This window comes from Apiospora phragmitis, assembly GCF_038363925.1.
Source record: "Apiospora phragmitis strain CBS 135458 chromosome Unknown utg000010l:1.0-9815664.0:1.0-9183399.0, whole genome shotgun sequence".
NCBI classification, from domain to species: Eukaryota; Fungi; Ascomycota; class Sordariomycetes; order Amphisphaeriales; family Apiosporaceae; genus Apiospora; species Apiospora phragmitis.
In genome coordinates, this window is record NW_027117409.1 from 1,517,881 (window position 1) to 1,534,430 (window position 16,550).

The following is a 16,550-nucleotide window of genomic DNA, read 5'->3' on the forward strand; positions in this document are numbered from 1 at the left end:
TATATTACCGAGAGTGTACAGTGGGCAAGAGGCACAATACGATGCACAGGTGGAATGAAGCATGGCAATTATGAACAAGTGAATCTGGTATTATGGCCCCCAATTGGGCATTCTGATCTATCTACATCCAATGAAACCGCCGATGCGCAATCGAAGGAGAAACAGATCCACGATTGGATTCTGTTGAGATCATGTGAAATTCCTCCGCAGACATCAGTGTCATCAACATCTTTGCTGCTTTTAGTTCCCCAGTCTTGCCAGCCAACCCGGTTGTCCAAACCTGGTCAGTCATGGACAGTGTCAGTCGGGATGCGCAACAGGAACGAGAAACAATTTGTTTCTAAGTCAAGAGAAGGGTGACAATGGCAACCAGCATGACGGCGCAGGTGGCAGCGCCGCCACCATTGTTGCCGCCCCAGTACAGGGCTTTAGGCTTCATGTCGGAGCCCGAGGTGATGACTGGAGGAGGTGGCGTGGTGTAAGTGGCACTGGTACTGGCATTGGCATAGACGGTAACAGTGCTAGACGCAATGGTGCCAGGGTAATCACCTGTGCCAACAATCGACGAGGTCATGTTCATGGCAGTCGGCATACCAGTGGTGGTATCAGCAGTTGAGAATGAAGAGGTCATGTCGGAGATGCTGTGCGACAGCAGAGTGCTGGAGTCTGTAGTCGAGGCAGATGCAGTTGCACCATCAACACCTTCGGTCGTCGAGGTAACAGTTTCGTTGCAGTTTCCTTGATCAAATCTGGCAGTAACAAGAGCAGTGGTGCTAGGACCGATTGTAACAAGAGGCACGCTGAAGTACAAGGCAGAGGCTGAGGTTGAAGTAGTCTCTGCAGAAGAATCCGTAGCACCGCCCTGTGCAGCAACTGCAGCTGATGATGTAGAGGCAGGGATGGGCACAACAGTATCAGTCACAGTGGTATTGCTCTGGCCACAGGTTCCCTCAGCCGTCTGTGTCACAGTGACAACGGCAGTCTGGGTGACAAATGCAGTAACAGTTGCAGCACCTGTCGGGGTGACAAGCTCAGTAGTCTCCGATGTAGTTGCAGTAACCACAACAGTGACGGTCTCGACACTACCGGAGCTGAGAGTGTAGGTGGAAGTGCTCGTGAACTCCTCCGTGGAAGAAGAGCCGGAGGCAATCTCAGTAACCACCACAGTGACAGTCTCGACAGCACCGGAAGTAAGGGTATAAGTGCTCGTGAACTCCTCAACGGAAGATGACTCAGAGACAGTCTCAGTGACGGTAGCAGAAACCGTGGGGCTAATGAACGTGGTGATAGTCCGCGTAGGAAGCCCAGTGGTTCGGGTAGTGAGAACGCTGGTGACAACGCTGGGGCTGCTGCTCGAGGTGCTGGCAGAGGCGGTCGAGCTGTCACTGGTCTCAGTGCAGGTAGTGGAACCAATAGTAGTATTGACAGCATCAATACTGTTGATGTTAGCATGAAACACAAAAGGATGACTGAGGGCAGTCTATGCTTACCTTGTAATGGTTACAATGGAAGAAGTCGAGTTGCCGAAGACGAAGGTAGACGTAATGGTGGTAGCATGAGGAGTGGAACTCGAGGACGATGAAGAGCTGCTAGTCGTTGCCTCAGCTGTGGAGGTAGTGGTGCTGGACTCCAGGGCAGAACTTGTGGCCACAGTCACAGTCTGTGCAGCAGGAGGAGTCACAACTACAGTGGTTACCTCACCAGATACCGTGATGGTGTTAGTGATGGCTCCTGTGACAACTACAGTACTCGCAGCAGCTGAAGTCTCGGTCGTGAGAGAGCTACCAGAAACAGTCGCCGTAGTTCCATTGTTGGTTGCAGTAACAACTTGAGTACCATTGTTCCAGATAGTGATAGTAGAGGTGACGTGATGGGACGAAGCAGTCTTAGTCAACGTGGTAGGGACACTGACAGTCTCCGTGGCTTGAGCCGACGAGCTGACAGTAACGGAAACCGTCGAGGAGACTTGAGAGGACGACGTGGCAGTCTCAGTCACAGTGGTCGGGACGCTGACAGTTTCAGTGGTGTATGCCGACGAGCTGACCGTGATAGCGACAGTCGAGGTCTCAGTGGACTCAGTAGACTGGGTAGACTGGGTAGACTGGGTAGACTGGGTAGACTGGGTAGACTCAGTAGTCGAGACAGTCGAGGTCGTGTTAGAGATCGAATGATAACCGTAAGAATAAGCTCGCTTGCCCAGGCCACCCATGCTATCAACCTGGCTGTTGCTGGCAGCGGTGGGAATCTTTCCGCCAGCAATCAAGTTGTCGACATTGTCAACGAGATCTGCAGGAAGAGTAAGAAAGAAGTGGTCTTGAAAGTCACGGGATAGAATTACTTACGCATGTGCAGAACAAAGCAGAGGCCAGCGGCGATAGACACGCCAATGGTCACAAGTGCCAGGATGACAGTGAGGAGGATAGGGGTGCTGCGAGGAACTAAATTTGGAACGTCAATATGGACCATAATTTCTTTCAAGTGGTATGGCATATGTGAATAAAACTTACTGCGCTTCTTCTTGTCCCCATCACTGCCCGTGGTGAGTGTGTTGCCATCGCTGAAGTAGGAGGAGTTGGCTCCCTCCTTCATGTTGGGAGGGAAGACAGTCTCGCGCTTTGCGAAGAACGGCATGGTCACAAGCTGGTGTTGTGTAATTGCTGAATGTTGCAAGTCAGTGGAGGGAGAAATGACAACAGATGTATTTATATGGTGTTGGGCTTGGGTGGTTGTGGAAGTGGAAGAGGGAAACAAAAATTGTAGGGGTAGTGAAGTGTCAAGATCGGCGAGGTAGAGTGAGGAGGACGTGAAACTCGAGATTGTCAGGCTTGGGTCAACAGCTACGAGAAAACAGAAAAAAATCTGCTATCGACGATGCTTCTTGATCTCCAACCTTGAACTCGAAATTTGTATCGGAATAAAAATGACCTGTATGGGCTTGGGCAACAGGGAGAGGGGAAAGGTTGTCTTGATCGAAAGTTGGATTGGGGGAAGGGGAAGAAGACAGGGAGGGCATGGAACGATGTGTGCATACCTTGTCAAGTGTGTGCCGAGGGCAAGTAACGATGTCAGATGATTAGATGAAAAAGATTGAGTGTACAGAAAGAATACAAAGATCCTAATAACAAGCGTCGTGAATTGTGAATCCAAACGAGTGAATGGGGTGAGTGATGGAGTGGGAACGATTGTGGTTGACGGTGTGGTTGGTGAGAAGGAGGGTTGGCAAGAAAACACGCCTTTTGTGGGCTACGGATCAAAAAAATAAACACTAAGATCAGTAGGGCCTGATCGAGAGAAAAATCCGATTGTCCTTAGGCACCTACGTGAACGAAGCGTGATCGATCCGTTGTCACTCTGGATGCCTCAAAAGTGATGGGTCCACTCTATCAAGACCAGCAGCAGAGGTTAGGTACATGTACCTAGGGCAAGATAACCTCTCCATCACAGCTATTATTGATGCTAATGATTGCATGGATCTGTTGCTTGGAATTACCCAGTGTTTATTACGAAACCCTCTGCATAGCTGCTCCCAATGAGCTCCCATCCAATGTACACTTCCTGTTATGATAGCCCCTGAATCTCGATTGCAGAAGGACCAACCACTGCCTCCTTGCTGTCGTATCTACGTTTCTACATGGGATGAACTAGATTTTCGATGCCTTCCTGGCCGTAAGTGTAATGAGTCAATAAATTTATGCTTAAGGAGTCAACATGATGCCAGTGGCCGGCAAGTGACACTGGAAGGAGGCCAAGTCGTCAAGTGGTTACGGCAGTATCTATGCATCCCATACTCAGATATCGAAGGCAAAGGAAGATACAATAAACTCGATCAGTTATTCACCACGAGAATAGAAGACCAGACAGAGCAGGACTTGAAGTACGCCCGAATTTATTCCATGTATGCAACACAAGGTTAAGCGTTTACGCACTGGGGCCTGGGTCTATTCGAATGATGTTTAGAACACCCATGGTGGGACGAAGCCCCAATCACCAGGGCCTTTCTTCCTCTTCCAAATTCTCTTCTCTGCGTCTGTGGCTGGGTCGTCAATGTTGTAGCTGTCCTCTCTGAGTAACAACCTATCTTACTGAGCAAAACACACCTTTCTTCTCCCCTTCGTAAGTGACTTCACTCTCATCCACTCGACACACGCAGAACCAACCCCCGCCCCTCTCGTGCTCATTGCCGCTGCTATCGGGTCATACAATCCATCCTCGATCCACTAGGTACACTCGTATATTTACCCAACCCGTCTCGTCTCGCCCAGCATGGGAGGAATCGACCGACTAACGGGATGCACCACTCCGCCTGCTATGAATAGGTGCCAGATAGGCCGGCTTTGCAAAGAGCTGAGGAACGACCGAGGAGCAGTTAGCGGCCTGGAAACCGGGGATGGGCCAGTAAGAAGGCTGTGAAAAGCATGGCCCCTCAGAGGCGGCATGTCCGTTGAGGGTGCCGGATGGTTGGTTTGCGTACCAGTGTAGTAAGGATTTACCACCATGCTCCTACCGCGAATAACTACAACACAATATTCAGGATCACAGAATACAGAGGAATGTCGCAAGAGAGATATATAAATGGCTTGTCATTAAGTGAGGTATAATAGCACACACGAAAAGGGTATAACCGTAATACATACACTTTTAAGCACGGCTTCGGGCTTAAAGCCCCCAGCCTTCATCGCCATAGAAAAAACACTTACACCCACCTGCTGTTGTTCAGCCTGGACAGGAAAGGCCGTGGAGGTAACCATTCTGTGTAGACTGATGCAGATTCACACCCTTGAGAGGTATGTTTTGCCCAAAAATCAATACTGCCCACTTCCAAAAATTAAAATCGTCATTCTCATCAGATCCGCTGCCTATGAAACCGTAGATGAGAGCAAGCGTGGCTGGGATTAGTCCGGCCAGAACTCATCACACTTGACTACACTATTCCGTATCATCGGCTGCAGCCCTCCGGCTTCGTGTGGCACGGCCAGAGGCGACAGGCTGGGGCTGGGGCTGGGGCTTGGCCTTGCTGGCAGCGGCGTTCTTCCCCTTAGCAGCAGTTGCTTTGGTTGCTTTGGGTGCTGGCTTAGCTGGCTTGGCTGGTGGGGTCTTCGACTTTGCCGAAGCAGCACTCCTCCCCTTCCGTGAACTGGCTCGAGGTTGAGGCACTTCTTCCTCTTCTTCCACCTCCTCTTCCGCTGCCGCTGCTTCTACCTCTGCCTCCTCCTCTTCCTCTGCCTCTATCTCTGCCTCAGCTTGTTCCTCCTCTTCAGCGTCTTCTGCGGGCGGCTCACTCAGATCACTATCATCCGCCGGGTCTTTGCCAGGGGCCTTCGAGTCAGCTTCAGCTCGAGCATCGTCGCCGTCTTGTTCCATCGGTTCCGGCTCCGGCTCTGATTCTTCTTCCTCGACCTCGGTTAAAGAGGCCTCTGCCTCACTATCGTCATCGTCTCCTCCAACCTTGTCACCCGTTTCGTCGTAGTATTCCCATTTGGCGACACCCTCAAGCATGTCATCGTCGTCTTGGTCCGAGTCGCGTTCGATGTATGACGAGTTAGCCTTGCTACGGCCACTGCGGCGGCGCTCGCCCGACTCAGGCCCAGGGGATGAAGAGGAGGCGGCCTTCCTCGACCGACCCGACGATTTGGCTTTGGCTGCTGACCTCTTCGATGTAGAGGTCCTTGCTGATTTGGTGGACTTTGATTTGGGGGTCCTTGACTGGGTGAGTTTTGTCTTCTTGGCGGAGGACTGGTTACCGTCGCCACGGTCATCGATGCCTTTGCGCTTCTGTGGGCCGATGATGTCAACTCTGAGAACAAATTGTAGGAAAGGGTTATGAGGAGGTAATTGTGAGCGTACCTTCTTCTTGTCTAGAGATCGCAATAGTTCATCCAAACGCTCGTCAGTGCCTTCGGGTAGATATTGTTTCTCGGCGATTTTCTGAGCAGTATCATGGTCGGGCAGGGCGGCATACAATCCCACTGGAAGTCCAACCTTGCCGGCGAAGGCTTGAAAGCTCCAGTTCCTGCGCTCCTGCCACTTTCTCAAAACTGCCGTTGCCAGGTCACTGACTACGTAGAGTTTCTCACTTTCGGCAGCATTGATACCATCCCGTGTTTGTTTCACACGCTCGGCATACTTGAAGATCATGCCAAAATTTTGCTCCGTGGCCACATTACTCACGTAGTAGACCAAGTACCTAGCATGATCCTTGAGGTCGTCTGCATCAACATTGAAGTCTGGATGGTGGGCCAGGAGGGAGACAAGCCTGCCCATTGTAGCCTCCAAAATAGTCTGTTTGTTGTCCCGGAAATGACGTGCTCGAGAGCGGATCCAAGTCTCGATTTGCTGTCGGAACTCGGTAACAGGCTCGAAAGCAGTTAAGAAGATCATGGTGTAGAACCGCGGCTTCAACTTGCCATTGACGAGGTATTTCTGGAGCTTAGTGACAAACCCACGGCGCACTTCCGCGCACTGGTCCTGTGTGAGGATCGACAGCCTATTGAACTCAGCATGGGAGAAGAGTTCCTCGAACTGCTTTGCGGTACAGAGTTTGAGGAACGATTGCCCAGCAAGTAATCGAAGTCGCGATCTGTGATACGCAGGTGTGTCTGTGGTCTTGCAAAGGTCCCCGTCTCTTTGGGCCAATGTACGGAGAAGCTTGAATGTTTTAAGGGTGATCTCTTTCGCCTCGCTGGGTTCTTGGATGCCGCGAAGCCGGTTGACGAGGATCTTGACCGCATAACACTTCTCTTGGCATTCCTCATTCATATCGTCATCGCTCACCCAGTCAGGGTCGGACTCTTTTGCCTCTGTTCGCACTTTCTGTAGGACGTTCTGAAGTATCATATCCATGATCTGGTCATTGGCATCCGCAGCAACCCTCGGCGCAAGCAGTTCCAGCTGGCTTACTGCAGCCAGCTTATTAAGGAAGTGAGGCTTCCCTGGACCCCAGTCCTTTGTGATTCGACCAAGTAGGTCCGTAGCAGGCACCATACTCTTATCATCCTTCCGCGCCATCAGGATGTTAACAGCATACTTGGCAGCTTTCGCAGGCTGGCCATAGAGAGCGTAGTTTGTCAACGCCTGGGTAAACTTTCTGTCTTCGGGCAGGTTTTCGGGATACTTGCGCGAATACGAGGAGCATGCCTTCAAGGTTTCGACCACACTGACATCGTTTTCTTTGGTCGCTGTCGGAGCTGACTCGATTAAATCTTTGCACAGCTCCCCAATATGTGTCTTGAAGAGATCCGGGAGATGCTGTGAAATCGTATTCGTGATTTGCTGGGCTGCAGGGCCTAGACCGTTCTTATCATTCTTCGAGCATTCAATGAAAGCCGAAAGATGACTCTTATTGAACATGATGTAGGCAGAGCGGTAGAGCAGAGGGACCATGGTGTCCAGAATTTGTGGCTTAGTAGAGAGCCTTGTACCCTCTTGTTGAACTCCTTGATAGCTCGGTACATCGTCTTGAAGTCGCTTTCAAGGCTTACAACAAACTTGATTAGCTGATAGTTTCGACGATCGTTCAGACTGGCGAAGTTGTACAGGTCGGTCTCCACCTTGGGTTGATCTGGGAAGAAGGAGCAGATGTAATGTATCGTCTTCTTGAGATTCTGTTTCGTCATCTCTGCATTCCGTTTGGGGGTACCACCGTTCCACGCCTCACATTGACGAACGTAGTTTTCGAGGACCAGTGCGAACTGAGGCTGTCGCGTCTGGATCGCGAAGAAGGCCCGGCGCGCCTTGTCATCCATGCATTTTACAAGAAGCAGGATCCGTTCGGCTCGTATCTTATCGGGGTCATAGGATTGATCTGCCGACTGGGAGTGTGTTTGCGACTGAGAGTTGCCATTGGCTTTGGAGCCTTTGCCCTTGGCTGGCGGGTAGGACAGTGGAACAAGACAGTCGAATATGACCCGTTCTAGCAACAGGTTGAGTTCCGGGTCATTGGCATAGAATGCATTGAGAACATAAGTCGGCACGCTCGAGAGAACATTAGCTATCTCGTTCCCAGCCATGAGCTCGCCAGTAGCAACAGCCCAGAGCTTGCCAATCAAGGCCATGGCCTCAACTCGAATCGCTGGTCGTTTGTCACGGCATCGATCGGCGAGGGTCGAGAGCAAGGATTCAGGCTTGTCAACACCACCACTCGATCCCAGCTTCATTACGATGTCTCTGAAGTTAAACACTTCAATGGACCTAACAGCAGCCAACCTGACCTTTTCATCATTGTCATTCAATCGGTCGCGTAAGCCATTAAGGAATGTAGATTCGTCTTCCCGGCTTAGACCAATGCCACCAGCCGATGTCGAGACGATGTAGCCTACTGCAGTAGTCCAGGCGGCGCGGATTAGTGGCGACTTATCATTCCGTCGACCGGTGAAGTTGTGAAAGGCCCCAGGATGAGTCTGCGTGAAGGATAAAGGTGATATGGGCGTGTTCAGAATGCTGAGTTCAGGATGTTCTGGACCATCGTCGTCCAGTCCTAGCGGCGGATACGCCGCTGGATCCAGCGCGGGCGCGGGAGGCGGGCCAGCAGCGCCGATTCCAGAAATCATGTCTCCGAGTGTTTCTGTAGCTAACAAACGAAGCTGGATGTTATCAGCAGACAATTCATGATCGATCTGTGGCACCACATTCTGGAGCACGGTAGGGGCTGCACGCCACAGCTCCCGGAGAAGTAGATGTGCCTTTCGTAACTCTCTGAAGTCGGCCTCAGAGGGACCTGCAGGCTCATCGTCTTCTGATCCGCCCTCATCGTCGTTACCATTGGTAACCGCCTTGCCAGTAGTCGCATCCAAGATGACGTCGCCGAAGTACTGGCTCACGTATCGCGCCATTTTATCCTGGCAAGAATTGCAGATGGTTTTTGCCATAACATAAGCCTCAGGTTCCTGTTTCGGTAAAAGGGTTGTCTGGTTTCCGTTCAGCTCGGACTTGTTTTTAGCACCTCCTGGAGGAGCCGCCCGCAAGAACTGTGCCATTATCACATCCAATACGGTCGGCGGCAGTACTGGGCCTTCATCGACCAAGGTTACGAGGATCTCGGTCATATGATACTCGACATCTTTCGCAACTTGCTCGCCCGAGGTAGACTTTGCAGCTCCAGATATGCCATCAAAAACCGACGAGAAGAGGAAGAGTAAGAGGTCTTCGGAATTCGGCAAGTCGTTAACAAGTAGAATGCTCTTGACATCGGCCAAAGACATAAGAACATATTTGTGTTGCTTGTTGTAGGCGTGTGTTGGGTCCCATAGCGCGGGGGAGGACGACCTTGATAAAAAGGGTAAAGATTTCCTAGAGTTATCCAGCGTTAGAGATCACGAGGCCAATGCAGCGCGAAAGTGAAGGGCCAAACAAACCTTCAGCTGCGATGGTGTGAATGGCGCGTCTGGAGCGCATAGCTTCAGAACATCGACCAGGCAAGATGCGGTGTACGCTTTGACGCCTGCCTCTTTATGCGCCAACAAGTTGTGCGACGCAAGCTGCTTCGAAACATCGTGGAGAGATTCCTTGTTCACTGTGTCCTGCTCCATATCGACCAATTCCTTAGACAGTTTTTCGAGTCGGCGCAAGAGCTCGCTCGTAGCGATGGGCTTGCCCGCCCTCCATGTTAACGTCTCGTTGAACTGCAAGTCGACCAGTTCTTCATCCTCCATCTGCTCGTCCTCTTCAGGCTCCTGGTCCCTCGTACGCGCCATGGTGTTGGTAGGCTTGCTCGTGGGTAAGAGCGACTGAGTCGCGTGGTGAATGATTGACGTGATTCTCTAGCGTGGTGATGGTAGAGGAGCTGGGTTCTTGGTTGGTGCGCGGGGAGGTGTCGGGAGGAAAAACCGAGGCGGGACGTGACAGCTCCGACAACTTAGCCGCCTGCAGGTCGGTGTTGCTGGATCAAAGCATGCAGAGAAAGGTTGTGCATGTATCAATTTCTTTGCACAAATACTTGCGAAAGTGAATACAAGATGCTTGGAAGTGGCTGGGACGGTTTGGATTGGCAATACCAATGGGAAAAGGAGTCTAGAGCCAGCGGCGCATCAGGCGTTGGGTGATGATTTGACGAGATGGTAAGAGCGTACTACGCGACTTTCAACTGGTGTCTCGGGTCGATTGGGACGGGATCATTGGTCCACGCGTAGTTGGTCCGATAGCCTGGAGGTCTGAGTTGGGGGCAGGACGACTTTCTTTACGCGATCAACTTAGTCTCGGCCAGCTCTAGCTCCCCCTTGATCATTGGAAACGTCAACGGCAAGGGGAATATGGCCCAAGCTTCGAACAGCTATGCCACTACGGTGTATTCTTACATGCATGTAGCTTCATTGTTCAGCTCGGGTTGTGTTAGTGAGAGCTTCATGTCACGAGTAAACCAAGACTGAGTGAGCCATGCATTTATTTTAATTATTCACTCACGCACCCTCGTTGCCGCATCATCAACGGCGTGTGCACCAGGAAACCAGAGTTCTTCCACATACAACTTGAAATGCATGCATTGAGTCGCATTGTTTTGGTACACATTGCACAGGAGGTTCTTTATGTGTTCAACAATACTGGAGAGTCTTGGCAGGCACGCAGCACCACCAACATCACAGCTAACATGTAAATGCCCACTTGCACTTACTCTCTATTGCTGGATCAATGAGACCACTGGGCATCTCCTTAACATTAGGATAAAGGAGCTTTCCTAAGAATATATTCGGACATTTCGGGGTTGCTCACAAAAAAAACCGTCTCGGCTTGATTCTGAGGGCTCCGATAACTTTGTCGACGCGTCTTGCAACTGACCCTGGCCAAATCTTGGCAAACCCGTCCACTGGTAACTCACACCTCCGACCTGCTACAGAAAAACCATTCGAGATCTTTTCGCTTACCACATGGTGAAAGTATTCAACCAAGAGACAGTATCAATCCATTTCTACCTGGACAGTTGTTATCTGCTATGTTAGTATTACAGTTTCCCGATATTTTGCCAGGTAAGACAGACTCGCGCAGTATGGAGAAGCAGGCTTTGTTACTAGACAACATCTATCTTCGGTGTCCATCTGGAGCACATAAGTTCTCCAAATGACTATGACCGCTTGACTTCTCAAAAAGTTGTTTGCGCAGAGAAGAAAAAAAAACAGATGTTGTTTGATTGTGTCCATAGCAGCTGTCGTGTTGTCACCGCAGCACCCCTAAAAGATTATATACATCAGCATGGCATTGCCCAAAGAGCCATCCCTCTGCCTTATAATCCTTCCAGTCCCTACTCCTTATGAATCAGCGCCTGCGGGAGTACCTGGTCAAGCAGAAGCAAGGGCGAATAAATCACCATTCATGACCTAAGGCAATGCACTGGGGCGTTGTGATCTAGGACACTGCCAACAAAGAAGGCCTTGATAGTTATTCTCATGACCAGCAACCGCGTCCAAGTGCAAGTGGCTATAGCCAAACATACTTGCTCATTTCCGTGCTTGGTGTGGACTTCACGCCTGCTCGTCGTTGCGATTCGCCCAAGCCTATCAACTATTTCTAGCACCTAAAGACTATGTGACTTCGACTTCTAACAGTTCAGAGATATGGCAGTATACCGAGTTCTCCGAAGCATGGCGACTACGAGTCAAAGACCTGACCTCAGTAAGAATACCACCAAGCCACCCGAAGTCAAACCCGGAGAAATATCAAAGTCCCCGGGAAACTGAATCAAAACATTTGCTACTGTAAGGCAATCTCAGACCCTCCTACTGGACGGCTTTAGCCTGCAAAGGGGCCTACTTGGCACAAAGAATTCACCCCCAACGTCTCGCAGGTGCTCTTAGGAGACTGTTATGACTTACCCAGGTCTGTTGAAGTGAGAATACAATACTCAGAGTGTTCATCTATCGATATGTATAAGGTCGAAATCAAACTGGGCCATGGAACTGGTGCCCGTTACTGGTATGTACTAGGATAAGCTTTCTATAACAATGTACTGATATCTAACTTGCACTTATTGGAAATAATCCCCCGTGTCAATAGGTTTAAGGAATTTGCTAACAAAGGTTGCCTCATTCAGGTAACTGGCCTACTTGTTGACAGACTCCTGTACTAAACCACCGTAACTGAGTAATGATTACAATTCATACCTCTCGTGACTGATAGATGTTAGGTATGTAATCAGAGTCGCTCGGGAAGAACCGCGATATGCTTGCTTGCCGGGCCTTACAGCAATTTCGTGCCCTGATATAGACCTTGTCAACCGGAACTAGCCGCCCTCGCCAATGACTACGGTCAGCAGGGCATCTACAAGTACAGAATTCATGTTACACATCTGGTGGGCTCAGAATATCGGAAACTCATCTGAAAAAGCAGCATACCAGGCAAGGATGATTATTTATTCCTTCTTTTGTTAGTCATTTTCTGTCAGCACAACTGAAGGCTGGCGTGTGAGGCAGAATCGTACTATCATCACTGGATCCATCGTCCGTAGATGAGATGGTTCCACTAACGGCTGCCCCGCATCGGCCTGTATCGAGTCAAAATTTCAGGGGTCCATGTCAGCATAACGCCTTTTATTTAAACAACACCAACAAAGCTCCCTCAGACGGCCGGGAGGGAATACTTCTGGAAGGGCCCTACTACTACGCCATCAGGGCAGTGAAACCAATGTTCTCATCCCGTCTTACTGAGCCTCAAACTGGTCAATGTGGTCTACACCATGGTTTCCGAGCTGAACGCAGGCAGCGCGGTATGCATGTGCTAAGTATGCTCTAGATGCTAATTTGCGCACCTAGTACGGACGGAGTATGGACCCATCAGCATGCCTACAGACTAGGACCTGTTGCGGACAATCTGCCGATGGGCGAACAGCTCATCCTGGCAGGTTGTCCACCATGCGAGGCCATAAATCCCTACCTACACACGAGAATGCCCAAATTGCTTCACGGTGTAGCAAGTAGGCAGGCCCGGTCCCTCTGCGATAATAAGATCTAGAGATCCTCACCGCCGCATGTGGTGGCGGCTGGAGAATTCATAGAGGTGGATATTTCCGTCTTCCTCTCTTTCATCTTGGTCAAGCAAATAACTGCCCAACTCTTCGTCGCTCCTTTGAACCGATCGAGCTCTAAGCCAGGGATTCTGCCCTTCGAAGCGGTGCTCATCAAATCAACGACATAATGCGGTATCCCACGGTAGTCTCTGCTCTCAGCCTTGCGAGCGCTGTTAGTGCGCATGTAGTGCCACCAGCAGCAGCAGATGCGTCTGTAGACTGTACTGGGGTCAACGCCATCAGCCCCAAGTGCCAGTCCTCGGAAGCCAAGTACTTTCGTGACGTCTTCTACGTCGGCGGCCGCCCAGTCCCCAGCGGCGGCGGCAACATCCTCGCCGACCAGGTCTACGTCGAGAAGCTAACCCCGAGCTGTGGTGTCAGGCAGCCTCACCCGCTTGTCTTCTTCCACGGAGGCGCCAACTCGGCGGTGACCTGGCTCAACACCCCCGACAACCGAAAGGGGTTCACCTCATACTTCCTCGAGAAGGGGTACATGGTCTATCTCGTGGACCAGATCGCCACAGGGCGTTCGGCGCAGCAAGATACCACCGACTTCGCTCTGGCCAACGGCACCACGGTGGAGGTCGTCCAAGGAGGCTTCACCGCGCCAGAGCTCGCGGCCACCTACCCGCAAGCGGCGCTGCACACCCAGTGGCCAGGCAGTGGACAACTCGGCGATCCCATCTTCGAGGCCTTCGCCCACGCCACCGTCCCCTATACCACGAGCCTGGTGGCAGGCGAGAACGCGATGCGCGCCTCGATCTGCAGCATGCTGTCCATGATCGGCGCGTCGTACCTCGTCTCGCACTCCTCGGGCGCTCAGTACCCAATCCTTGTCTCGAACGACTGCCCAGAGCTGGTGGCCGGCAACATCAACCTGGAACACTCGACGCAGCCGTTCTGGAACTACGGCACGACGCTGGACTCGGGCTCGGCGGCGCGCCCCTGGGGCCTCGCCAACACGCCCCTGAACTACGAGCCGCCCGTGTCTGACCCGTCTGAGCTCAAGGTCGAGGTGGTCGGCGAGGACACGCTGGCGCTGCGCAGCTGCCACCTGCAGGCCGAGCCCGCGCGCAAGCTGCCTAAGATCGCCAGCGTGCCGTACCTCTGCACGACGGGCGAGGCCAGCGTCCACGCGACGTACGACCACTGCGTGATTGAGTTTCTGAAACAGGCCGGTGGCAACCCGGACTGGATCAAGCTCGCCGATGTTGGTGTCCACGGCAACGGCCACTTCGGGCACCTGGAGAAGAACAACATGGACATTGCCGCGGTTGTTGAGGGGTGGATCAAGAAGCAAGACGCGAAGAAGAGGAAGCTGTAGGTCTGAGCTAGAATAGCCAATCGACACTAATTCCTTGTGCATATGGGCCCTATAACTTAATAGACATACGTATACTACAAGTACTATATAATAAGATTCGCTTTTATGAAACACTCTAAGAACTGAACTACATCTCGGCACTGTCTTTTCCGACTTACCAAGGTAGTAAGTAGTGTATGTCCGTTTTGCGCCGGAAACACCAGAATAGTCCCGAGAGTCATTATGCGCAGATTCGTCATACTTGCAGTAAACACCCAGTCAGACAAGGCAAGAAGATGCTCTTCCCGCCACGAGGCCGGGCCCGGCTAAGACAAAGCAGTCGAACCATAACAGCCCGCCCGTAGCAGCGCGGTCCTAACCGCGCCCAGACTGAGTTCGGGAATGCATTACCAAAGCATGTGCCTGGTTCCCACGTGCTCCTGCATATGCCATATGGCCACACAACCGTATGGCCATGACGACTGCAATGTTTGCATGTGCATATAGAGTTCAACAGTCAAGTCTGCGCGCGTCGTAAGGCGTAGTGTGTATCACTACCACTTCCAATACCACATACCACCTACAAACTACGCATCACTACTGGCGTCCATAGAAACTTCTCAAGCCTACCTATGAGACTAACTTTAAGCGACCGGTCTGGTGCGCGGGTTACACCGCCTTTCGTACAGATGGCGCCATGAGCTAATCTAGTCTCATAGTGTATCCCTCGGAATCGATTTATCCCTTCATCATCAAAGGATAGATATTAAGACAGAACTTTGGACATATCGACAATTGGATCTCGTCCCCAGAAAGAAAGAAACAAGAGAAGCCCTATTTTTCAACGTGGGAGTCCCCCCTTCAGTTGTCTACAATAGATAGCAGTAGCACTCAGGATAAACGAAGCTTGAAGTAGTCGTAATACGTGCCACTGGTCCTTTCGTATTATTTACCGTTTCTGGTCAGATACTCCATCCAGGGTGGTTTCATTCGATCCAGACCCGCAATTCGCATCAGCAGAGCATCGGCAGAGCGAGTTGGGTAATGGGTCAAAGGAGAAGAAGGATTCAAGATTCACTTGAGATGTCTTCGGTCAAATTTACAAATCCTACATAAGCGTCTCTGCTATAGCGATGCCCCATCAAGTTCTGGGGATAATATTACCTAATGGGTCTCGTCCGATCGTTGAGGTGAGAAAACTTGCGAGGGCATCGTGGGATATACCCGGACCAAAAAAGAGATTACACCGATACGCTAACGGGCATAAGCGCCTTCCACCAGCCGGTTCCCACTCAGAGGATATTTTTACTTGTAGGTGTGTGGCACGTGGCACACCCGGCCTTGGAAGGATGATTGAATGTCTAGAGTAAAATAACAGAACCAGTGAATCACAGCTTCCAGCCCTTTTTCCCAAACAAACCCTGGCCGAGAGTTTCATAGATGAGGTGACACTGTGTCACTGGCGGGTCGGGAATCGGGATCTCTGGAGGAGTTCATGCTGTCTCTCGGGCTGCCGCAAATCGACAAGTTTGAGAATGCATATACGACATGGGTTTATCTCTCGATGCTACCTGTATGTATGTACTTTAGGTTGACTCGTCCCGTATCCGACCTTTTACAGCGGGATGAAACTGCCAAATGGGCAGTGATCTTCAGACGCAACAACCCATCTGGCCCTATCAGAAGAACGGACGACACGACAGGACCCGACAACCTGGTACTTCTTCTTGTCTCTCTGCACACCATCTCCTGCATAACATTTGTCGAAGACGGGACAACGGATTATTATGTCTCGAAAACGAACTGCCGGTTGGCGTGCGGCAGCGTGTCCGCCAGCTCAAAAACGAAAAAAAAGTGAATCCAATTTTCAGCCACGGCACTTGAATAATATGAACTTTAAAATTGGCACAGCAGGAGCGAGGTCGAACCTTGGCGCCTTCGCTGCCGCTAGATGAATGGAAAGAAGGAAAGGGCCACAATGTCATGCGAACCATACCTAACCATGTTATTATCGCGTGCTGGACCGAACGAATCACCGGGCGGGATGATGTTGTGGCACCTGTTGGCAAGGCTCGATCAAGTATTTTTCTGGTTGTTCCAGAACAAATGCCACCTAAGATCTGAGCAGGGTTCTTCCCTGAGCATACAAAACCCCACGAGGGCATCCTTGGCATACCCTTCTCCACCCAATCACGGCTCAAGCGAGCCTGCCAGCTCGTCAGCTCGTCTATCCCAGACGAGGTATAGTCGTGGTAGGAC

General features: G+C 51.2%; 3 protein-coding genes across 3 annotated transcripts; 2 read left to right on the top strand and 1 right to left on the bottom strand.

Annotated features, from left to right (window-relative positions):
- Positions 1–362: 362 nt before the first annotated feature.
- PG994_010247 (uncharacterized protein) lies at positions 363–2,442 on the top strand (the record flags this gene model as incomplete). Its single annotated transcript, XM_066861656.1, has 4 exons — positions 363–478; positions 1,291–1,400; positions 1,848–2,026; positions 2,353–2,442. The coding sequence occupies 4 exons, from the start codon at positions 363–365 to the stop codon at positions 2,440–2,442; spliced, it is 495 nt and encodes a 164-aa protein (XP_066710766.1).
- Positions 2,443–4,926: 2,484 nt separating this feature from the next.
- Positions 4,927–9,689, bottom strand: PG994_010248 (Sister chromatid cohesion protein pds5; the record flags this gene model as incomplete). The annotated part of the gene is made up of 3 exons (XM_066861657.1): positions 4,927–7,398; positions 7,419–9,215; positions 9,351–9,689. 3 exons carry the CDS (start codon positions 9,687–9,689, stop codon positions 4,927–4,929), a joined length of 4,608 nt encoding a protein of 1,535 aa, XP_066710767.1.
- Positions 9,690–13,115: 3,426 nt separating this feature from the next.
- On the top strand, positions 13,116–14,312 carry PG994_010249 (Alpha/Beta hydrolase protein; the record flags this gene model as incomplete). The annotated part of the gene is made up of 1 exon (XM_066861658.1): positions 13,116–14,312. The coding sequence occupies one exon, from the start codon at positions 13,116–13,118 to the stop codon at positions 14,310–14,312; it is 1,197 nt and encodes a 398-aa protein (XP_066710768.1).
- Positions 14,313–16,550: the final 2,238 nt, after the last annotated feature.